At 50.2% G+C, this 25,278-nt stretch overlaps 1 protein-coding gene and 1 long non-coding RNA gene across 2 annotated transcripts in view; one reads left to right on the plus strand and one right to left on the minus strand.

The window, feature by feature from the left end:
• Nucleotides 1-21,615, plus strand: part of LOC140395022 (uncharacterized) — a 29,640-nt gene extending 8,025 nt beyond the window's left edge. Inside the window, exon 2 of the long non-coding RNA XR_011936095.1 lies at nucleotides 21,312-21,615. This is a non-coding gene — a long non-coding RNA (uncharacterized lncRNA). The remainder of the gene's footprint in view (nucleotides 1-21,311) is intronic.
• mpv17l2 (MPV17 mitochondrial inner membrane protein like 2) overlaps nucleotides 1-24,960 on the minus strand; it is a 31,099-nt gene extending 6,139 nt beyond the window's left edge. The window contains exons 1-4 of the mRNA XM_072482342.1: nucleotides 23,735-24,960; nucleotides 20,626-20,787; nucleotides 13,682-13,758; nucleotides 7,298-7,426 (exon numbers count right to left, since the gene is read on the minus strand). Of these exons, the coding sequence (XP_072338443.1) occupies nucleotides 7,298-7,426; nucleotides 13,682-13,758; nucleotides 20,626-20,787; nucleotides 23,735-23,927 (561 nt within the window). The 5' untranslated portion in view covers nucleotides 23,928-24,960. The remainder of the gene's footprint in view (nucleotides 1-7,297; nucleotides 7,427-13,681; nucleotides 13,759-20,625; nucleotides 20,788-23,734) is intronic.
• Between the last annotated feature and the right edge of the window lie 318 nt (nucleotides 24,961-25,278).

Genomic DNA, 25,278 nt, shown 5'->3' on the forward strand with positions numbered 1-25,278 from the left:
ACACTCAGACAGACACACACACACACACTCAGACACGCACTCAGACAGACACACACACACACACACACACACACTCAGACACACACACACACACACACTCAGACACACACACACACTCAGACACACACACACACTCAGACACACACACACACTCAGACACGCACACACACTCAGACACGCACTCAGACAGACACACACACACACTCAGACACGCACTCAGACAGACACATACAGACACACACACACACACTCAGACAACACACACACACTCAGACAACACACACACACTCAGACACACACACACTCAGACACACACACTCAGACACACACACTCAGACACACACACTCAGACACACACACTCAGACACACACACTCAGACACACACACTCAGACACACACACTCAGACACACACACTCAGACACACACACTCAGACACACACACACACACTCAGACACACACACACACTCAGACACACACACACACACTCAGACACACACACACACACTCAGAGACACACACACACACTCAGAGACACACACACACACACACTCAGAGACACACACACACTCAGACACTCAGACACACACACACACCCAGACACACACACGCACTCAGACAGACACACTCAGACAGACACTCAGACAGACACTCAGACAGACACTCAGACAGACACTCAGACAGACACTCAGACAGACACACCCACACACGCACTCAGACAGACACTCAGACAGACACACACACACACTGAGACACGCACTCAGACAGACACACACACACACTCAGACACACACACACACACTCAGACACGCACACACACAGACACACACACACTCAGACACACACGCACTCAGACACACACGCACTCAGACACGCACGCACTCAGACACGCACGCACTCAGACACGCACGCACTCAGACACGCACGCACTCAGACACGCACGCACTCAGACACGCACGCACTCAGACACGCACGCACTCAGACACGCACGCACTCAGACACGCACACGCACTCAGACAGACACACGCACTCAGACAGACACACGCACTCAGACAGACACACACACACGCACTCAGACAGACACACACACACGCACTCAGACAGACACACACACACGCACTCAGACAGACACAGACACACGCACTCAGACAGACACACACACACACACACACACACACACACTCAGACACACACACACTCAGACACACACACACTCAGACACACACACACTCAGACACACACACACTCAGACACACAATCAGACACACACACACTCAGACACACACACACTCAGACACACACACACTCAGACACACACACACTCAGACACACACACACTCAGACACACACACACTCAGACACACACACTCAGACACACACACTCAGACACACACACACACACTCAGACACACACACACACTCAGACACACACACACTCAGAGACACACACACACACACTCAGAGACACACACACACACTCAGAGACACACACACACACTCAGAGACACACACACACTCAGACACTCAGACACACACACACTCAGACACTCAGACACACACACACACACTCAGACACACACACGCACTCAGACAGACACACTCAGACACACACACACACTCAGACAGACACTCAGACAGACACTCAGACAGACACTCAGACAGACACTCAGACAGACACACACACACACACACACTCAGACACGCACACACACTCAGACACGCACTCAGACAGACACTCAGACAGACACACACACACACTGAGACACGCACTCAGACAGACACACACACACACTCAGACACACACACACACACTGAGACACGCACACACACAGACACACACTCAGACAGACACACACTCACACACTCAGACACGCACTCAGACAGACACACAGACACTCAGACACGCACTCAGACAGACACACACACACTCAGACACCCACACACTCAGACACCCACACACTCAGACACCCACACACTCAGGCACCCACACACTCAGGCACCCACACACTCAGGCACCCACACACTCAGGCACCCACACACTCAGGCACCCACACACTCAGGCACCCACACACTCAGGCACCCACACACTCAGGCACCCACACACTCAGGCACCCACACACTCAGGCACCCACACACTCAGGCACCCACACACTCAGGCACCCACACACTCAGGCACCCACACACTCAGGCACCCACACACTCAGGCACCCACAGACAGACACACACACTCAGGCACCCACAGACAGACACACACTCAGACAGACACTCAGACAGACACTCAGACAGACACTCAGACAGACACTCAGACAGACACTCAGACAGACACACACACACACTCAGACACGCACACACACTCAGACACGCACACACACTCAGACACGCACTCAGACAGACACTCAGACAGACACACACACACACTGAGACACGCACTCAGACAGACACACACACACACTCAGACACACACACACACACACACTCAGACACGCACACACACAGACACACACTCAGACAGACACACACACACACTCAGACACGCACTCAGACAGACACACACACACACACCTAGACACACACTCAGACAGACACACACTCAGACACGCACACACACACTCAGACACGCACACACACACTCAGACACACGCACTCAGACAGACACACACACACTCAGACACACACACACACTCAGACACACACACACACTCAGACACACACACACACTCAGACACACACACACACTCAGACACACACACACACTCAGACACACACACACAGACACTCAGACAGACACACACACACACACAGACAGACACTCAGACACGCACACACACTCAGACACGCACTCAGACACGCACTCAGACTCAGACACGCACACACACACTCAGACACGCACACACACACTCAGACACACGCACTCAGACAGACACACACACACACTCAGACACACACACACACTCAGACACACACACACAGACACAGACAGACACACACAGACACAGACAGACACACACTCAGACACGCACACACACTCCGACACGCACACACACTCCGACACGCACACACACTCCGACACGCACACACACTCAGACAGACACTCAGATAGACACTCAGACAGACACACACACACACACTCAGACACGCACTCAGACAGACACACACACACACTAAGACACACACTCAGACACACACACACACACATTCAGACACACACACACACTCAGACACACACACACAGACGCACACACACTCAGACACGCACACACACTCAGACACGCACACACACTCAGACACGCACACACACTCAGACACGCACACACACTCAGACACGCACACACACTCAGACACGCACACACACTCAGACACGCACACACACTCAGACACGCACTCAGACAGACACACACACACACTCAGACACGCACTCAGACAGACACACACACACACACTCAGACACGCACTCATACAGACACACACACACACACTCAGACAACACACACTCAGACAACACACACTCAGACAACACACACACACTCAGACAACACACACACACTCAGACAACACACACACACTCAGACAACACACACACACTCAGACACGCACACGCTCACACACACGCTCACACACACGCTCACACACACGCACTCCCAAGACACACACACACACTCACACTCTCTCAAGACAGACACACTCTCAAGACACACACACTCTCAAGACTCACACACACTCTCAAGACTCACACACACTCTCAAGACTCACACACACTCTCAAGACACACACACACACTCAGACAACACACACACACACTCAGACACACACACACACGCTCTCAGACACGCACACGCTCTCACACACACACACTCAGACACACACACAGACACACTCTCAAGACACACACACACTCACACTCTCTCAAGACAGACACACTCTCAAGACACACACACACTCTCAAGACTCTCACACACTCAGACAACACACACACACTCAGACAACACACACACACTCAGACAACACACACACACTCAGACAACACACACACTCAGACAACACACACAGACACGCTCTCACACACGCACACACAGACACACTCTCACACACGCACACACAGACACACTCTCAAGACACGCACACACAGACACACTCTCAAGACACGCACACACAGACACACTCTCCAGACGCGCGCGCACTCAGACACGCGCGCGCACTCAGACACACACACACACTCAGACACACACACACACTCAGACACACACACACACTCAGACACACACACACTCAGACACACACACACTCAGACACACACACACTCAGACACACACACACTCAGACACACACACACTCAGACACACGCGCGCACTCAGTCACACGCGCGCACTCAGACACGCGCGCGCACTCAGACACACGCGCGCACTCAGACACACGCGCGCGCACTCAGACACACGCGCGCGCACTCAGACACACGCGCGCGCACTCAGACACACGCGCGCGCACTCAGACACACGCGCGCACTCAGACACACGCGCGCACTCAGACACACGCGCGCACTCAGACACACGCGCGCACTCAGACACACACACACTCAGACACACACACACTCAGACACACACACACTCAGACACACACACACTCAGACACACACACACTCAGACACACACACACTCAGACACGCGCGCACTCAGACACACGCGCGCACTCAGACACACGCGCGCACTCAGACACACGCGCGCACTCAGACACACGCGCGCACTCAGACACACGCGCGCACTCAGACACACGCGCGCACTCAGACACACGCGCGCACTCAGACACACGCGCGCACTCAGACACACGCGCGCGCACTCAGACACACGCGCGCACTCAGACACACGCGCGCACTCAGACACACGCGCGCACTCAGACACACACACACACACACACACACTCAGACACACACACACTCAGACACATACTCAGACACACACACACACTCAGACACACACTCAGACACACACACACGATTCCATTACTGGCTAACATTTAGCAAAGACAAACAGATAACTGTCTTCAAACACACACACAAGCATTCACACGCCAAAGGTTTGTAGTGTTCTTTCAATCCTCCCTCAGACTTTATTGATAGGTGCCTTTCATGAGTAACCACATGTTTATCTGCGCTCCGTTTTCCAAACTCTCTTCAAACAGCTTAATTAAGGCACTACTTTCACTGGCAGGAGGGTTGGAAACCAGACGACACACATTTAAGATAATTGGTAACAAAACACTAGAGGAGGCGATAAAGCGATTGTTTTTCTTTTTACACGCGTTGTTGTGATCTGGAAGGCGCTGCCTGAATGGGCGATGGGAGAATGGGATAAAACCTAAACAAAAATGATATAGCAGCGGAGAATCAAACAATTGAGTGGGGAGGACAGGATTGTTATGCAGATCTTTCAGAGGCACAATTAAACCAGGTCAATCTCTTTCTGTGTTGCAGTGAGAGACGGTTTGGGCAGGAGGTAAAAAACACAACAGGTAAAACCATGGTCCCTCTTATTCCCCAAACATACAATATCCTCCGTGCAAATGCTTCCTGATCTTCAGCAGCGAGGTCAGAGTTCAAATACAATTTAACACAAACTCTTCCTCCCTCCTTTGTTAACTTGACTGGCACAGCTTTACTCAGGTCCAAGGTACACAGAATATAAAGTGTAAATAGCACAAAGTTATGCGAAACATGTAAATAGTGGTTCAGAAGGGAGTGGTCAGAGGTTACATTTGGACAGCACAAAGGGAGCTTTACTCTGTATCTAACCCTGTGCTGTACCTGTCCTGGGAGTGTTTGATGGGGACAGTGTAGAGGGAGCTTTACTCTGTATCTAACCCCGTGCTGTACCTGTCCTGGGAGTGTTTGATGGGGGCAGTGTAGAGGGAGCTTTACTCTGTATCTAACCCCGTGCTGTACCTGTCCTGGGAGTGTTTGATGGGGACAGTGTAGAGGGAGCTTTACTCTGTATCTAACCCCGTGCTGTACCTGTCCTGGGAGTGTTTGATGGGGACAGTGTAGAGGGAGCTTTACTCTGTATCTAACCCCGTGCTGTACCTGTCCTGGGAGTGTTTGATGGGGACAGTGTAGAGGGAGCTATATTCTGTATCTAACCCTGTGCTGTAACTGTCCTGGGAGTGTTTGTAAGTGTAGAGGGAGCTTTATTCTGTATCTAACCCCGTGCTGTACCTGTCCTGGGAGTGTTTGATGGGTCAGTGTAGAGGGAGCTTTATTTTGTATCGAACCCCGTGCTGTACCTGTCCTGGGAGTGTTTGATGGGGACAGTATAGAGGAACCTTTACTCTGTATCTCACCTCGAGCTGTACCTGTCCTGGGAGTCTTTGATGGGGACAGTGTAGAGGGAGCTTTACTCTGTATCTAACCCTGTGCTGTAACTGTCCTGGGAGTGTTTGATGGGGACAGTGTAGAGGGAGCTTTATTCTGTATCTAACCCCGTGCTGTACCTGTCCTGGGAGTGCTTGATGGGGACAGTGTAGAGGGAGCTTTATTCTGTATCTAACCCCGTGCTGTACCTGTCCTGGGAGTGTTTGATGGGGACAGTGTAGAGGGAGCTTTACTCTGTATCTAACCCCGTGCTGTACCTGTCCTGGGAGTGTTTGTTGGGGACAGTGTAGAGGGAGCTTTACTCTGTATCTAACCCCGTGCTGTACCTGTCCTGGGAGTGTTTGTTGGGGACAGTGTAGAGGGAGCTTTACTCTGTATCTAACCCCGTGCTGTACCTGTCCTGGGACTGTTTGATGGGGACAGTGTCGAGGGAGCTTTACTCTGTATCTAACCCCGTGCTGTACCTGTCCTGGGAGTGTTTGATGGGGACAGTGTAGAGAGAGTTTTACTTTGTATCTAACCCTGTGCTGTACCTGCCCTGGGAGTGTTTGATGGGGACAGTGTAGAGGGAGCTTTATTCTGTATCTAACCCTGTGCTGTACCTGTCCTGGGAGTGTTTGATGGGGACAGTGTAGAGAGAGTTTTACTTTGTATCTAACCCTGTGCTATACCTGCCCTGGGAGTGTTTGATGGGGACAGTGTTGAGGGAGCTTTATTCTGTATCTAACCCTGTGCTGTACCTGTCCTGGGAGTGTTTGATGAAGAATTAGGGGAAATATCCAGGACTAATGACTAAGGTTTCCCAAGGTGGGGGGGGTTACACAGCGAGCTGTTGTGACCTGGAACACGCTACCTGAAAGGGTGATGGAAGAAAATTCAATGGTAACTCCCAAAGAGCATTGGATAAAGAGACGCCATCTCCAACTGGAATCCACATACCTTGTGTTTCAGATACGAGAGGTAAGTGTCCCATCCCACAGTCACAAAATTCACATATATGACCCGGTATTGTGGAGCCAGGAAATAAAAGTTAATCATTTGGGCTCCCGGCCACAACATGCAATCTGCCTGCAGAGAAATCAGATCATTAAAATGTTAGACCTTCCAAAATGATTCCACAAAAGCAAACTCGCTCTTCAAGCAAGCATTTTGCAGATGGGGTCATGAACAAGTGATTGGGTTCAGCGTAACGATAGCACAGTGTTGTGACATAGGTTGGTTGTTGTGTTTCCTATGTACATAAAACTCCTGTCATAATATACACCAGTATAACATGGTGCAGACACACACACTGATGGACACACAGCAAGACCAATCAACACACACAACACCGCAGCCAATCACCAGTTAGAGCACACTCACTATAAAGACAGGGGGCATCAGAGTTCCCGCTCATTCGGGATGCAGCCTCCTACAAGGACAGAGCTTACAGATTACAGCACAGATCTTCCCCATGTGCTGAGTGCATAGACTGGTTAGGACAGGCATAGGTCTTTAGTTTAATCTAACATCGTGTTAACCCACAGTGAAAGTATGTTCAACAGTTTCTAACTTAATAAAATATTGTCATATTTGATGTGTTGGTGGCCTGTATGTGTTCCACGGATCCAGAGCACCCAACACATCATGGTACCAGTAGTTGAGGGATGTTAGAACTTCTTAGACCTACCTGCAAGTGATCTGCCTTCCACCAGCATACAGCCATCCTGCAAAATGGACAGCGTCCGCCCGCCGCCGCCGCTCCGCATCACCGGTAACCTGGGGGCCAACTGGAAGATATTCAGACAACGCTTCCAGCTCGACCTTGAAGCCACAGGCCGGAAAACTGCCTCAGACACCAGGAAGATCGCTCTCTTCCTATCCACGGCCGGGAACATGCCATCCACATTTTCAATTCTCTCACCTTTGCTGATGGTGAAGATAAATCAAAATTCAAGACGGTCCTCCTCAAGTTTGACACTCACTGCAACATAGAGGTGAATGAAAGTTTCGAGCGCGATGTATTCCAACAGCGTTTGCAGGATAAGGATGAGCCTTTCCAGTCCTTTCTCACCCACCTCCGCATCCTTGCGCAGTCCTGTAATTACGGCCCACCTCCGATTCCAAGATACGTGACCAGAACGTTTTCGGTGTTCAGTCAGAACCCCTACGCCAGGAGCTCCTCAAGGTAAAGCAGCTCACCCTGGCGACCGCCATCGAGACCTGCGTGCTACATGAACATGCCACTAGTCGGTATTCCCACATTCAAGAGGCTGAAACAGCGCGGCAAGGTCCCCACGAGGCAGAACGGGTCCAAGCAATCGAGCAACTCCAGGGCCTCAGCCTGGATGAGGGCGGCCATTTCGCGCACTTTTCACGGACTCCCACGCTTGTGCGCACCGAACGAGGGGACGGCGACGTCGTCGACGACGAACGTACTGCGAAGGCGCGCACCACGTACAACCGCACTCCGCATGCGCGGTGGCGCAGCGAATGTACTGACGCTACAACGTGCGGCAACTGTGGCTCCGCCCACTTAAAGCGGCAATGTCCTGCCAAATCCCGACGATGCCTGCGATGTGGCAAACTTGGCCACTATGCTGCTTTATGCAGGTCAGCTCAGCCTGCCAACTCTCGTCGCTCCAGCCAGCTTCGCAGCAATGTCCGGGCCATTCAACCCACGGTCACCGAGCCCGATTCGGACCTGCTACCCGATATTGACACCAAGGATCCAAAGGCGCCTTTTCGAGTCGGTATCGTTACAAAAAACAGGGTGTCCCCGAAGCAAAGAATCCAGTCTCTATCGGTATACAGCATCGATCCGGACGATGAGTGGTGTGCCACCCTTACGGTCAACCGGTTCCAAATATGATTCCGCCTGGACACCGGTGCCTCCGCCAATCTCATCGCGCGGTCTGACCTCCAAAGCCTTCGGGTCAAATCAGCCATCCTCCCATCAGCCTGCCAGCTATTAGATTATATAATGGCAATGCCATTGCTGCCAGCGGCTCATGCCAATTTGAAGTGACTCACAGGTCACGCAAAGCCATCCTTCCCTTTGAAATCGTGGGCTCCTCGAAAGCCTCCCTGCTTGGCGCGCAGGCATGCAAGCTGTTGAACCTAGTTCAGAGAGTTCACTCTCTCTCCTGCTGACGTGTCTGCCTTTCAGGACACCGACTTCAGGGCGCAGCTCGATGCTATTATCAACCAGTATCACGACGTCTTCGAGGGCATGGGCATGCTCCCGTACACCTACAAGATTTTATTAAAACCGAATGCCACGCCTGTGGTGCACGCACCTCGCAGGGTCCCAGCACCCCTTAAGGACCGCCTCAAGCAGCAGCTGCAGGACCTCCAGAACCAAGGAATGATTTCCAAAGTCACGGAACTAACCGACTGGGTCAGTTCCATGGTATGTGTAAAGAAGCCTTCCGACAAATTGAGAATTTGCATTGATCCCAAGGATCTAAATCGCAATATTATGAGAGAGCACTATCCAATTCCCAACCGCAAAGAGCTCACATGTGAGATGGCTCGCGCCAAGCTCTTCACCAAACTCGACGCCTCAAAAGGATTCTGTCAAATCCAGCTCGATAAATCCAGCAGAAAACTGCACATTTAACACCCATTTTGGAAGATATTGTTACAACAGGATGCCGTTTGGGATCATCCCTACATCAGAAGTCGTCCATAGGATTATGGAACAAATGATGGAAGTAATTGAAGGTGTTCGCGTCTATGTCGATGACATAATCATTTGGTCCACCACCCCGCAGGAGCATGTTAGTCGCCTCCAGCGGGTATTCAGACGTATACATGAGCATGGCCTCCGCCTCAACAGGGCCAAATGCCCTTTTGGTCAGATAGAACTTAAGTTCCTCGGGGACCACATCTCCAAATTGGGTGTGCAGTCGGATGCGGACAAGGTAGCTGCCATCACAGCTATGAAAATACCAGAGGACAAGAAGGCGGTCCTCCGATTTCTGGGCATGGTCAATTTTTTAGGGAAATTCATCCCTAACCTCGCCTCTCATACCACGGCTCTCAGGAACCTGGTCAGGAAGACGACAGACTTCCAATGGCTCCCTGCCAACAAGCGCGAATGGAGAGAACTCAAGGCAAAACTGACCATGGCCCCGGTCTTAGCTTTCTTTGATCCAGCAAAGGAGACCAAAATTTCGACCGATGCCAGTCAATCCGGCATTGGGGCAGTGCTCCTTCAACATGATGAGGCCTCATCATGGGCCCCCGTTGCATATGCGTCACGTGCGATGGCCCCACGGAGCAGCGCTACGCGCAGATAGAAAAGGAGTGCCTGGGCCTTCTGACCGGTGTTGTTAAGTTTCACAATTCTGTCTACGGACTTCCTCAATTCACCGTCAAGACCGACCATCGCCCGCTGGTCAATATAATACAGAAAGACTTGAACGACATGACGCCTCGCCTCCAGCGTATTCTTCTCAAGCTCCGGCGATATGACATCCAGTTGGTCTACACCCCAGGCAAGGACCTCATCATTGCTGACACTCTCTCCAGGGCAGTCAACACTCCATGTGACCCAGCGGGATTTGTCTGCCAGGTTGACGCCCATGTGGCATTCGCGGCCTCCAATCTGCCTGCCTCGGATGAACGCCTCGTCCAAATTCGCCGCGAGACGGCGGCTGACCCTTTGCTACAGCGTGTCATGCGCCACCTAACGGACGGGTGGCTCAAGGGCCAATGCCCTCAATTCTATAATGTCAGAGAGGATCTGGCGGTAGTAGACAGGGTTCTTCTAAAACTGGACCGCATTGTCATCCCGCATAGCATGCGCCAGCTTGTCCTGGAGAAACTACATGGGGGCCACCTTGGCGTGGAAAAGTGCTGCCGACGGGCCTGAGAGGCAGTGTACTGGCCCGGCATTAATGAGTACATCGCCAACACAGTGCTCAACTGCCCCACTTGTCAGCGCTTCCAGCCGGCCCAACCACGTGAGACCCTGCAGCCCCATGAGGTGGTCACGTCACCATGGACCAAGGTGGGCATCGACCTGTTCCACGCGCTGGGTAGAGACTATGTCCTGATCGTGGACTACTTTTCGAATTCCCCGGAGGTGATACGGTTGCACGACCTCACCTCGTCTGCAGTCATTCGTGCATGTAAAGAAACTTTTGCTCGACACGGCGTCCCGCTCACGGTTATGTCAGACAATGGCCCCTGCTTCGCCAGCCAAGAATTGTCCAACTTTGCCAGGGGGTACAATTTTGCCCATGTGACATCCAGTCCCCTGTACCCCCAATCCAACGGCAAAGCAGAGAAGGGAGTACATATCGTCAAACGGCTCCTATGCAAGGCTGCCGATACTGGGTCTGATTTCTACCTCGCCTTGCTGGCCTATCGCTCTGCCTCACTGTCCACTGGCCTGTCGCCAGCCCAATTACTCATGAGTCGCACCCTGAGGACGACGGTGCCGTCCATCCATGTCCCAGACCTCGACCACGTTCCGGTCCTTCGCCGGATGCAGCTGTCTCGTGCACAGCACAAGGCGGCTCATGACTCCCGTGCAGCTGATCTCCCTGCTCTGGCTCCAGATGACAACATCCGCGTCCATCTTCCAGATGGTGGCTGGTCTGCAACCGCTGTTGTCCTTCGGCAGGTGGCCCCCCACTGGTTCCTGGTTCGTCTACTGGATGGCTCTATTCTGCGCCGCAATCGACGCACCCTTCGTCTCGTTCCGCGCTCGCCACGTGAACCTCCAGTGTCGCCTCGCCCGCCTGCTGACCCTGCCACGGACGATGCAGAGCTCCCGGTCACTCTGCCTCCCCCTGACTCTGACGCAATCCAACCCGCTCCTGAACCGGCGGCTCTCGACCCACCCTTGAGGCGGTCAACCAGAATTCGTCGCCCACCTCAGACTAAATTTATGAAATTTTGAATTTATAGACTCTCTGAATTGTTTTGTTGCTTTGTTTGATCGTTTCCCTGGTTTGTATATAGTGATGATCTCGTTACTCTTGTTGCATACTGCTTCTCTGCACCAGGCACCTTCCCATGTAAATAGCTTAGTTCTCATGTACGTAGTCCTGTAAATATGTCTTCGCACCCCACACATAGTTAGGAAGATTCTCACCATACATTATTTATTGTCACACACATACATTTTTATTATAAAGGGGGGGGGGGGGGGATGTCATAATATACACCAGTATATTATGGTGCAGACACACACATTGATGGACACACAGCAAGACCAATCAACACACACAACACCGCAGCAAATCACCGGTTAGAGCACACTCACTATAAAGACAGAGGGCATCAGGGTTCCCGCTCATTCGGGATGCAGCCTCTCAGAAGGACAGAGCTTACAGCTTACAGCACAGATCTTCCCCATGTGCTGAGTGCATAGACTGGTTAGGACAGGCATAGGTCTTTAGTTTAATCTAACATCGTGTTAACCCACAGTGAAAGTATGTTCAACAGTTTCTAACTTAATAAAATAGTGTTGTACTATTTTAAGTGTTGGTGGCCTGTATGTGTTCCACGGATCCAGAGCACCGAACACATCAGCTCCCAGAAAAACAGGATTGAGCAAATTTACCGGACAATCAACATCACAAGAAGCATGCTGAGGGATAAATATTGATCAGGTCAGCCAGACAGAATTCCCTGGTCTTGTTTGGAAAATAGTGTCACTCATCTTTAACAAGGACCGATGGAGACTCGGTTTCACATCCTCATCCAAAAGGATATTAATAATAATCTTTATAATTGTCACAAGTAGGCTTACATTAACACCACAATGACGTTACCGTGAAAATCTCCTAGTCGCCACATTCCGGCGCCTGTTCGGGTACACAGAGGGAGAATTCAGAATGTCCAAATTATCTAACATCACGTCTTTCGAGACTAGTGGCAGGAAACCGGAGCACCCGGAGGAAACCCACGCAGCCACGGGGAGAACGTGCAGACTCCCCACAGACAGTGACCCAAGCCGGGAATCGAACCTGGGACCCTGACGCTGTGAAGCTACAGTGCTAACCACCGTGCTGAGATCTGAAGTAGGGTTTGAACCCACAACCTTGTGATTCAGAGGCCAGAAATCCAACACCGTAAACTACAGCTTACACCAGCCCAAGCTGGATCACAATTTATGATTCAGTCTAATCTTTTGTAAAAACCTCAATCTAGTGGCTCTGCTACATGAACTTCGGTTAAACTGTAAAATCGAAAAGAGCTTGTGTTTTTTATGAGACTAATATACAGTCCTGGCCAAAGTGTGCAAAGCTAAAGAGGATGTGTCTATAAAGGACAGGATCGTAGGTGAAAATCAAATCGTCATAATGAAACAATTAAAACATTTACCTTGTAAAATTCCCAGAACTTTCTCTTGAACTCCATCAGGCACTCCATGGGATTATGGCCTTCTAATGTTCCCACTCCTGTCAGGGCACATCACGAGGGTCTTCAGTAAAATATTCACCACAAGAGTCTAACATAGCTGTTGAATTCGGAGACTATTCTACTGATCTACAAGATCACTGCTGATCTGTAATCTAAATTGAATCAACTGTAGCCCAGGCTCAGATTTGATATGATTTGATTTATTGTCACATGTACCGAAGTACAGTGAATAAGAACAAAGAACAAAGAAAATTACAGCACAGGAACAGGCCCTTCAGCCCTCCCAGCCTGCTCCGATCCAGATCCTTTATCTAAACCTGTCTTCTATTTTCTAAGGATCTACTTCCCTCTGGTCCCTGCCCGTTCATATATCTGTCTAGACGCATCTTAAATGATGCTATCGTGCCCGCCTCTACCACCTCCGCTGGCAAAGCGTTCCAGGCACCCACCACCCTCTGCATAAAAAACTTTCCACGCACATCTCCCTTAAACTTTCCCTCTTTCACCTTGAAATCGTGACCTCTTGTAATTGACACCCCCACTCTTGGAAAAAGCTTATTGCTATCCACCCTGTCCATACCTCTCATAATTTTATAGACCTCAATCAGGTCCCCCCTCAACCTCCGTCTTTCCAACGAAAACAATCCTAATCTACTCAACCTTTCTTCATAGCTAGCACCCTCCATACCAGACAACATCCTGGTGAACCTCCTCTGCACCCCTCTAAAGCATCCACATCCTTCTGGTAATGTGGTGACCAGAACTGCACGCAGTACTCCAAATGTGGCCTAACCAAAGTCCTATACAACTGTAACATGACCTGCCGACTCTTGTACTCAATACCCCGTCCGATGAAGGAAAGCATGCTGTATGCCTTCTTGACCACTCTATCGACCTGCGTTGCCACCTTCAGGGTACAATGGACCTGAACTCCCAGATCTCTCTCTACATCAATTTTCCCCAGGACTCTTCCATTGACCGTATAGTCCGCTCTTGAATTAGATCTTCCAAAATGCATCACCTCACATTTGCCTGGATTGAACTCCATCTGCCATTTCTCTGCCCAACTCTCCAATCTATCCATATTTTGCTGTATTCTCTGACAGTCCCCCTCGCTATCTGCAACTCCACCATTCTTAGTATCATCTGCAAACTTGCTAATCAGACCATCTATACCTTTGTCCAGATCATTTATGTATATCACAAACAACAGTGGCCCAAGCACGGATCCCTGTGGAACACCACTAGTCACCTTTCTCCATTTTGAGACACTCTCTTCCACCACTACTCTGTCTCCTGTTGCCCAGCCAGTTCTTTATCCATCTAGCTCGTACACCCTGAACCCCATGCAACTTCAATTTTTCCATCAGCCTGCCATGGGAGACTTTATCAAACGCCTTACTGAAGTCCATGTATATGACATCTTCAGCCCTTCCCTCATCAATTAACTTTGTCACTTCCTCAAAGAATTCTATTAGGTTTGTAAGACATGACCTTCCCTGCACAAAACCATGCTGCCTATCACTGATAAGTCTATTTTCTTCCAAATGTGAATAGATCCTATCCCTCAGTATCTTCTCCAACAGTTTGCCTATCACTGACGTCAAGCTCACAGGTCTATAATTCCCTGGATTATCCCTGCTACCCTTCTTAAACACAGAGACAACATTAGCAATTCTCCAGTCCTCCGGGGCCTCACCCGTGCTCAAGGATGCTGCAAAGATATCTGTTAAGGCCCCAGCTATTTCGTCCCTCGCTTCTTTCAATAACCTGGGATAGATCCCATCCAGACCTGGGGACTTGTCCACCTTAATGCCTTTTAGAATACCCAAAACTTCCCCCTTCCTTATGCCGACTTGACCTAGAGTATTTAAACATCCATCCCTAACCTCAACATCCGTCATGTCCCTCTCCTTGGTGAATACCGATGCAAAGTATTCATTAAGAATCTCACCCATTGCCTCTGACTCAACACATAAATTCCCTCTTTTGTCTTTAAGTGGGCCAATCCTTTCTCTAGTTACCCTCTTGCTCTTTATAAACGAATAAAAGGCTTTGGGATTTTCCTTAACCCTGTTAGCCAAAGATATTTCATGACCCCTTTTAGACCTCTTTATTGCGGGTTTGAGATTTGTCCTACTTTCCCGATATTCCTCCAAAGCTTCATCAGTTTTAAATCGCCTAGATCTTATATATACTTACTTTTTCATCTTAGCTATTCTCACAATTCCACCCGTCATCCATGGTTCCCTAATCTTGCCATTTCTATCCCTCATTTTCGCAGGGACATGTCTGTCCTGCACTCTAATCAACCTTTCCTTAAAAGACTCCCACATTTCAAATGTGGATTTACCCATAAAAAGCTGCTCCCAATCCACATTCCCTAGCTCCTGCCGAATTTTGTTATACTTGGCCTTTTCCCAATTTAGCACTCTTCCTTTAGGAGCACTCTCGTCTTTGTCCATGAGTATTCTAAAACTTACGGAATTGTGATCGCTATTCCCAAAGTAATCACTGACTGAAACTTCACCCACCTGGCCGGGATCATTCCCCAATACCAGGTCCAGTATGGCCCCTTCCCGAGTTGGACTATTTACATACTGCTCTAAAAAACTCTCCTGGATGCTCCTTACAAATTCTGCTCCATCTACTCCTCCAACACTACACGAGTCCCATTCAATGTTGGGGAAGTTAAAATCTCCCATCACGACCACCCTATTGCTCCACCATTTTTCTATGATCTGTTTACATATTTGTACCTCTACTTCACGCTCGCTTTTGGGAGGCCTGTAGTAAAGTCCCTAACAATGTTACTGCACCCTTCCTATTTCTTAGCTCTACCCATATTTCCTCAGCGCTCGAATCCTCCATAGTGCCCTCCTTAATCACAGCTGTGATATCATCTCTGACCAGTAATGCAACTCCTCCACCCCTTTTACCTCCCTCTCTATCCCTCCTGAAGCATCTATACCCTGGTATATTTAGTTGCCAATCTTGCCCTTCCCTCAACCAAGTCTCAGTAATACCAATAACTTCATATTCCCAGGTACTAATCCAAGCCCTAAGTTCATCTGCCTTACCTGCTACACTTCTCGCATTAAAACAAATGCACCTCAGACCACCTGTCCCTTTGCATTCATCATCTCTTCCCCGTCTACTCTTCCCCTTAGTCACAATGAGTTTATTATCTAGTACCTTACTGGCTTTAGTTGCTGCCTCTTTACTGATCTCCAACTTCCTAATGTGGTTCCCATCCCCTTCCCACATTAGTTTAAAACCTCCCCAACAGTGTAAGCAAAAGCACCCCCTAGGACATTGGTTCCAGTCCTGCCCAGGTGTAGACCATCCGATTTGTAATGGTCCCACCGCCCCCAGAACCGGTTCCAATGTCCCAAAAATCTGAACCCCTTCCCCTCCTGTATCTCTCAAGCCACATATTCATTCTGACTATTCTTGAATTTCTACTCTGACTGTCTCGTGGCACTTGTAGCAATCCTGAGATTACTACCTTTGAGGTCTTACTTTTTAAACTTATCTCCTAACTCCCTAAATTCTGATTGTAGGACCTCATCCCGTTTTTTACCTATATCGTTGGTGCCTATCTGCACCACGACAACTGGCTGTTCACCCTCCCCATTCAGTATGTCCTGCAGCCAATCTGAGACATCTCTGACCCGTGCACCCGGGAGGCAACATACCATTTGGGAGTCTCGTTTTCGACCACAGAAATGCCTGTCTACTCCCCTTACGATTGAATCCCCTATGACTATAGCCCTGCAAGTCTTTTTCCCGCCCTTCTGTGCAGCAGAGCCAGCCACGGTGCCATGAACCTGGCTACTACTCCCTTCCCCTGGTGAGTCATCTCCCCCAACAGTATCCAAAACGGTATACCTGTTTTGGAGGGAGATGACCGCAGGGGACACCTGCACTGCCTTCCTGCTCTTTCTCTGCCTTTTGGTCACCCATTCCCAGTCTCCCTCACCAACCCTAATCTGCGGTGTGACCAACTCACTGAACGTGCTATCCACGACCTCCTCAGCATCGCGGATGATCCAAAGTGAGCTGCAGCTGGACACACTTCCCGCACATGAAGGGGTCAGGGGCATCGGCCGCGTCTCTGAACTCCCACATTGAGCACGAGGAGCATAACACGGGTCTGGGATCTCCTGCCATTTTGACACTTTACCTTAAAATAATAGTATTTTTCTGCAGCCAAGGGAACGTACACAGTACGTACATAGTAAACCAAAAAAGAAAAATCAACAGATTGACAAATGGTACATTGACAAACAGTGATTGGTTACAGTGTGGAACAAGGGGCCAAACAAAGCAAATACATGAGCAAGAGCAGCATAGGGCGTCGTGAATAGTGTTCTTACAGGGAACAGATCAGTCCGAGGGGGAGTTGTTGAGGAGTCTAGTAGCTGTGGGGAAGAAGCTGTTCCTAATTATGATGCTTCCAGAGAGGCAGGAAGCAGAGGTGGTAGAGGCGATGGACGCAGAGAAGGCTTTTGACCAGATGGAGTGGGAATACCTGTGGGAGGTGCTGGGCTGGTTGGGGTTCGTGCAGGGGTTTGTGGACTGGGTCCATTTGCTGTACAAGGCATCGGTCACAAGAGTACAGACAAACCGGGTGCGTTTGGGATATTTTGGCCTGCACCGTGAGTCAACACAGGGCTGCCTTGCCTTGGCTATAGAGCCATTGGCTATGGCACTTAGAGAGTCGAGGGATTGGAAAGGGATTCTGCGAGGCGGGCGTCGAGCACAGGGTTTCGCTATACGCGGATGACCTGTTGTTATACATTTCGTACACCAAATTCCTAGCCAAAAAGCTAGAATACTGCGTACCAGAGGTGGTCGCAGAGGACCAGACGGGCTTTGTCAAAGATAGGCAGCTAACCTCGAACTCATCCCCACCAGTACTGTACCCCAGTGTTATACAGTGACAGACCTGTCCCTCCCAGTACTGTACCCCAGTGTTATACAGTGACAGGCCCATCTCCACCAATACTGTACCCCAGTGTTATACAGTGACAGACCCATCCCCACCAATACTGTACCCCAGTGTTATACAGTGACAGACCTGTCCCCACCAGTACTGTACCCCAGTGTTATACAGTGACAGACCTGTCCTCACCAGTACTGTACCCCAGTGTTATACAGTGACAGACCCATCCCCACCAGTACTGTACTCCAGTGTTATACAGTGACAGACCTGTCCCCACCAGTACTGTACCCCAGTGTTATACAGTGACAGATCCATCCCCACCAGTACTGTACCCCAGTGTTATACAGTGACAGACCCGTCCCCACCAGTACTGTACTCCAGTGTTATACAGTGACAGACCTGTCCCCACCAGTACTGTACCCCAGTGTTATACAGTGACAGATCCATCCCCACCAGTACTGTACCCCAGTGTTATACAGTGACAGACCCGTCCCCACCAGTACTGTACCCCAGTGTTATACAGTGACAGACCTGTCCTCACCAGTACTGTACCCCAGTGTTATACAGTGACAGGCCCATCTCCACCAGTACTGTACCCCAGTGTTATACAGTGACAGACCCATCCCCACCAGTACTGTACCCAGTGTTATACAGTGACAGACCTGTCCCCACCAGTACTGTACCCCAGTGTTATACAGTGACAGGCCCATCTCCACCAGTACTGTACCCCAGTGTTATACAGTGACAGACCCATCCCCACCAATACTGTACCCCAGTGTTATACAGTGACAGACCTGTCCCCACCAGTACTGTACCCCAGTGTTATACAGTGACAAGCCCATCTCCACCAGTACTGTACCCCAGTGTTATACAGTGACAGACCCATCCCCACCAGTACTGTACCCAGTGTTATACAGTGACAGACCTGTCCCCACCAGTACTGTACCCCAGTGTTATACAGTGACAAGCCCATCTCCACCAGTACTGTACCCCAGTGTTATACAGTGACAGACCCATCCCCACCAGTACTGTACCCAGTGTTATACAGTGACAGACCTGTCCCCACCAGTACTGTACCCCAGTGTTATACAGTGACAGGCCCATCTCCACCAGTACTGTACCCCAGTGTTATACAGTGACAAACCTGTCCCCACCAGTACCGTATCCCAGTGTTACACAGTGACAGGCCCATCTCCACCAGTACCGTATCCAAGTGTTATACAGTGACAGACCTGTCCCCACCAGTACTGTACCCCAGTGTTATACAGTGACAGACCTGTCCCCACCAGTACTGTACCCCAGTGTTATACAGTGACAGGCCCATCTCCACCAGTACTGTACCCCAGTGTTATACAGTGACAGACCTGTCCCCACCAGTACTGTACCCCAGTGTTATACAGTGACAGGCCCATCTCCACCAGTACTGTACCCCAGTGTTATACCGTGACAGACCTGTCCCCACCAGTACTGTACCCCAGTGTTATACAGTGTCAGACCTGTCCCCCACCAGTACTGTACCCCAGTGTTATACAGTGACAGACCTGACCCCCACCAGTACTGTACCCCAGTGTTATACAGTGTCAGACCTGTCCCCCACCAGTACTGTACCCCAGTGTTATACAGTGACAGACCTGACCCCCACCAGTACTGTACCCCAGTGTTATACAGTGACAGACCCATCCCCACCAGTACTGTACCCCAGTGTTATACAGTGACAGGCCCATCTCCACCAGTACTGTACCCCAGTGTTATACAGTGACAGACCCGTCCCCACCAGTACTCCACCCCAGTGTTATACAGTTTTGCTCATTTGATTTGCGGGCTGCTTTTTATTAGGCCTTTTTCACAGATCGAATAAGAGCACCAGAAAGGGTTTGCAACTGGGTGGTGTCAGGAGGCTGAGAGGGGGCGACTGTCAAGGCCGAGATGTCTGAGGACACAGAAATGTTACACTTACCACAGAAATAGATGATGCCAAATATAGGTGAGGCAATGAGCTGGTCCAACAGAACTTTCTTCAGCACAATGTGCGTGGTCCTTCCTGGGAACCTTCCATCTAGTGCCGTGTACCAAAAATGCCCAAAGGGTCCCATTAAACAGCCGGTAGCAAACATTCGACCTGTGATGATGTGGAGAGAGCAGACAGTGATACTGTCAATCATGTGAATATCCCGCCCGGAATCCACTTCACGCAAAAGGGGCAACAGCTCTTATACGTTCAGAGATTAAGTAGAGCAGAAAATATCAATCCTGAGTTCCCGTGGCGTTGTGGTACTGTCACCGCACTAGTAAACCAGAGGCCCAGAGTACTGCTCTGCGGACCCAGGTTCAAATCCAGCCACTGCAGATGGTGAAATATGAATTAAATAAAAATCTGGAATTAAAAGTCTAATGATAACTATTAAACCATTGTCGATTGTCATAAAATATCCAACTGGTTCACTAATATCCTTTAGGGAAGGAAATCTGCTATCGTTACCTGGTCTGGCCTACATGTGACTCCAGACCCACAGCAATGTGGTTGACTCTTAACGGCCCTCTCAAGGACAATTAGGGATGGGCAATAAATGCAGGCACAGCCTGCAATGCCTGCATCTCATGAACAAATATTTTATTAATAATAATAATCTTTGTCACAAATAGGCTTACATTAACAGTGCAATGAAGTTACTGTGAAAATCCCCCAGTCGCCACACTCCGGCACCTGTCCGGGTACACAGAGTGAGAAGTCAGAATGTCCAATTCATCTAACAGCACTTCTTGCGGGACAAGTGGGAGGAAACCGGAGCACCCGGAGGAAACCCACGCAGACATGGGAAGAACGTGCAGACTCCGCACAGACAGTGACCCAAGCCGGGAATCGAATCTGGGACCCTCGCGCTGTGAAGTCATAATGCTAACCACTGTGAATATTTTTTTTTTTAAATAAAATAAATTGAAAACACCATTGCAAGTTTGGATTCTATCAATATAAAAGCAAATTAGTGCGGAAGCTGGAATCTGACACAAAAACAGAAAATACTTGACAATCGCAGGTCTGACAGCATCTGTGGAGATCCAGGGGGCTGGATTCTCCGATCGTGCGGCTATGTCCGCGCACTGATCCTTCGTCTGAGGATCATATGAAATATAAGCCGTGCAGCGTAAAGTCCCGGGCCTTAACTGCGGGTACAGCCAGAGAATGGCCGGGTCCGTGGCCGTGCATGGGCACAGCGGCGGCCGTGCCGTGCAACAGCCTCGCCGGGCCATCCCCCCACCAGTCCCCCCAGCCCCCACCGAAGCCCCCGCTGCCAGCAGACCGGCTCCGCACCCCTCCCCCCGGACTGTGGCGGCGCCGTCGGGGATCTGGCCCATCGGGGGCGGAGCATTGGGGGAGGGCCTCAAGTGACGTCCTGAGGCCGTCCATACGGCATGCGGCCTACTCCTCAAGTACGCCGTTGAGGGGGCGGAGCGTCGTAAAAATGGCGCCGCCTGCGATTCGCCCGTTAATGGCATTCTCCGGCCGATCGCCGAACGGGAATGAAAGTGAATGCTGGAAAAGCCAATGTGATGAATATCTCAAAAATCATCAAGAAATATTCATATATTCACAGGAGGAAGAGAACTAGAACAGGAGCAAAAGTTCAAGTATTTCAGAATAATATCTGCAGATGGAAGATGCAAAACCAAAATAAGAAGCATAGCAACAGGAAAGGCTGTGTTCGGTCAGAGACCATTACAAACCAGAAAGCTGAATAAACTCAAGGCGTGACTTGTAAAATACACAAGGCGTGTCTTGTAAAAGAGTTTGATTTGAAGTGTGGTTCTGTTTGGATGGAAGACCTGAACCTTGGGGAAAGGGGAGGACAACTTGCTGAATAGAGGGAATGAAATGAAATGAAAATCGCTTATTGTCACAAGTAGGCTTCAAATGAAGTTACTGGTCGCCACATTCCGGCGCCTGTTCGGGGAGGCCGGTACGGGAATTGAACAGTGCTGCTGGCCTGCCTTGGTCTGCTTTCAAAGCCAGCGATTTAGCCCCGTGCTAAACCAGCCCAGGAGCTGGGTAGAGCACATCTTAAAAGGAAGTGAGTTACGAAGTGATGGAACGGAGAGAAGATTTCAAGGAAGAAAAGGAAGAGGTAGAAAGAGGGTGGCTTGAAAATTGAAAGAAGTTATTGGCAAATCAGAAGGCTGACACAGGACGTGGAAATATAGAAAATATAAACAGGAGGCCCCCATCCGGCCCTTCGAGCCTACTCCACCAATCAATATGATCGTGGCTGATCTTCCATCTCCCCACGCTCTCCCTAGGCTCCTTAACACCTAGAAATCTAGTTCCTTCTTAAATATATTCAGTGACTTGACCTCCACAGCCGTCCATGGGAGACAATTCGACAGGTTCGCCCCCCTCATGAGTGAAGGAATTTCTTCTCATCTCAGTCCTAAATGGCCTATCCAGTATCCTGAGATTGTGACCCCCCCCCCCCCCCCCCCCCCCAGCCAGAGGAGCCAATATTCCTGCATCCAGTCTGTCCAGCCTCTTATTCTTCTCAATTCCAGTGAATACAGGCCCACTTGATCCAATCTCACCACATACAACAATCCTACCATCCCAGGAATCAGTCTGGTGAACCTTCGCTGCACTCCCAACAACAATGTGCAGATTAGCTGGATTGCCCATGCTAAATTGCCCCTTAGTGTCCAAAAGTGTGCAGGTTGGGTGGGGTTACAGGGATAGGGGGAGTGGGCCTAGGTCGGGTTCTCTTTTGGAGGGTCGATGCAGAATCGATGGTCTAAATGGCCACTCCGAGTGTAGTAATGAGGGACTGCTGCAATGTCAAAGACGTCAGGAGGGATTTTCCATCCTGCCACACCGGCGCGCCCCCGCCGGCAACTGGATTCTCCATCCCGGCAGCCGGCCAATGAGGTTTTGCCATTGTGGGCATCCACACGCCGTTGGGAAATCTCCATGCTGGGGTTCATACGACATTGACCACACTTCAGAAAGGTATGTCGCTGGCTGGGCAGCACCCCGGGCGTGCTGAGGTCGGTGATGAAGAAAAGTACTATAATCAATACTTTACCCGTTCGAGCCCACTGGCGCACACGGCTAGGCTCCTGCCAGATCTCCCGGGTTTGTTGGATCATGTCTCCAGTAGCCATCAGTGCTCCACAGCTCACAGTGTTGGTGACAAACAGGAGCTTGCCAGTGAACAGAGGCTTCCAGTAACCGAGCAGGCGGACAAAGAAACTCTGATAGGGCGGAGGGACCGACATTCCAAATACTGAGGGGAGAGGTGTTTGACTAACGGACAGAACACAACTCCAGCCCACTGTCTCTGACAGAAATCTTCAAGTCCCTCTGCAAATGTTATTGACTAGGCCCTCCTGAGTATGCAAAGCCGACCTTCTCACCAAAGTGCAATGTTCAAAATTAAAGCAAACAGCCGACCTTCAACCCCAGAGATATCATAAATCAGATTACAATCTACCCTTCTAACAGCAGCAAGATTCAATCCATACATTTAATATTTAATCTTCATCATCACTCAACTAACACCATTAAAATGCTACTTTCTGGATATATTATTTTCTTAACCATGAGTTTGCACAATACATTTACAATCTGTTTCAGTAAAACCCTTGTACTAATAAAACAGAAAATTGGAATAGTCTATGTTGTCTATCCCAGGATGGGCTCCTCACTCGCTCGATCCTGACTCTAGCTACTGCCCAGCTGCCTAAGCATGGATTGAACTTTATGATGCTTCACCTGTCAGAATAACCGCAGTTCTCAGATTTACTGCCTCTTCCTCCCTTAATCCTTGATCTCACCCCCCCCCCCCACTAAGTGTGTCTCTCAGCTCGTCTCCACCTCCCTCCTACACTATCTCTCTGTATTGCTTTCCCAATCCTGTGTGGGGTCCCTTGTTCAGTTCCCTCTGTAAACCCGAGCCCCACTCCTCTCTCCCTACCCAGGTACTTCTTTTCCTCTCGGTCCTTTCTATCTATCGTTCCATCTTGCCTCTCTCTTTCTTCCTCTCTCTCTCTTCCTTCCTTCCTCTCTCTCTCTTCCCCCCTCTACTCACCTCCTTCACTTCCCCTTTCCCTGTCAGTCCATCTCTATCTATACCCCAACCTGTCTCTCTACCTGAATCCACCTCTTACTGATCTTACTGATTCCACTGCTGTGCCTAGATTCTGACTCTGACCCTGTCCTTGACTCTGTCCTCTGTCCCCTGACTCTGACCCTGTCCCCTGTCTTTGACCCTGGACCCTGTCCCCTGTCTCTAACCCTGTCCCCTGTCTCTAACCCTGTCCCCTGTCTCTAACCCTGTCCCCTGTCTCTAACCCTGTCCCCTGTCTCTAACCCTGGACCCTGTCCCCTGTCTCTGACCCTGTCCCCTGCCTCTGACCCTGTTCCCTGTCTCTGACCCTGTTCCCTGTCTCTGACCCTGTTCCCTGTCTCTGACCCTGTCCCCTGTCTCTGACCCTGTCCCCCGTCTCTGACTCTGTCCCCTGTCTCTGACCCTGAACCCTGTCGCTAACCCTGTCCCCTGTCTCTGTCCTCTGACTCTGTCCCCTGTCTCTGACTCGTCCCGTCTCTGTCCCCTCCCTGTCTCTGACT

Source organism: Scyliorhinus torazame, chromosome 18, assembly GCF_047496885.1.
Source record: "Scyliorhinus torazame isolate Kashiwa2021f chromosome 18, sScyTor2.1, whole genome shotgun sequence".
Classification (NCBI taxonomy): Eukaryota; Metazoa; Chordata; class Chondrichthyes; order Carcharhiniformes; family Scyliorhinidae; genus Scyliorhinus; species Scyliorhinus torazame.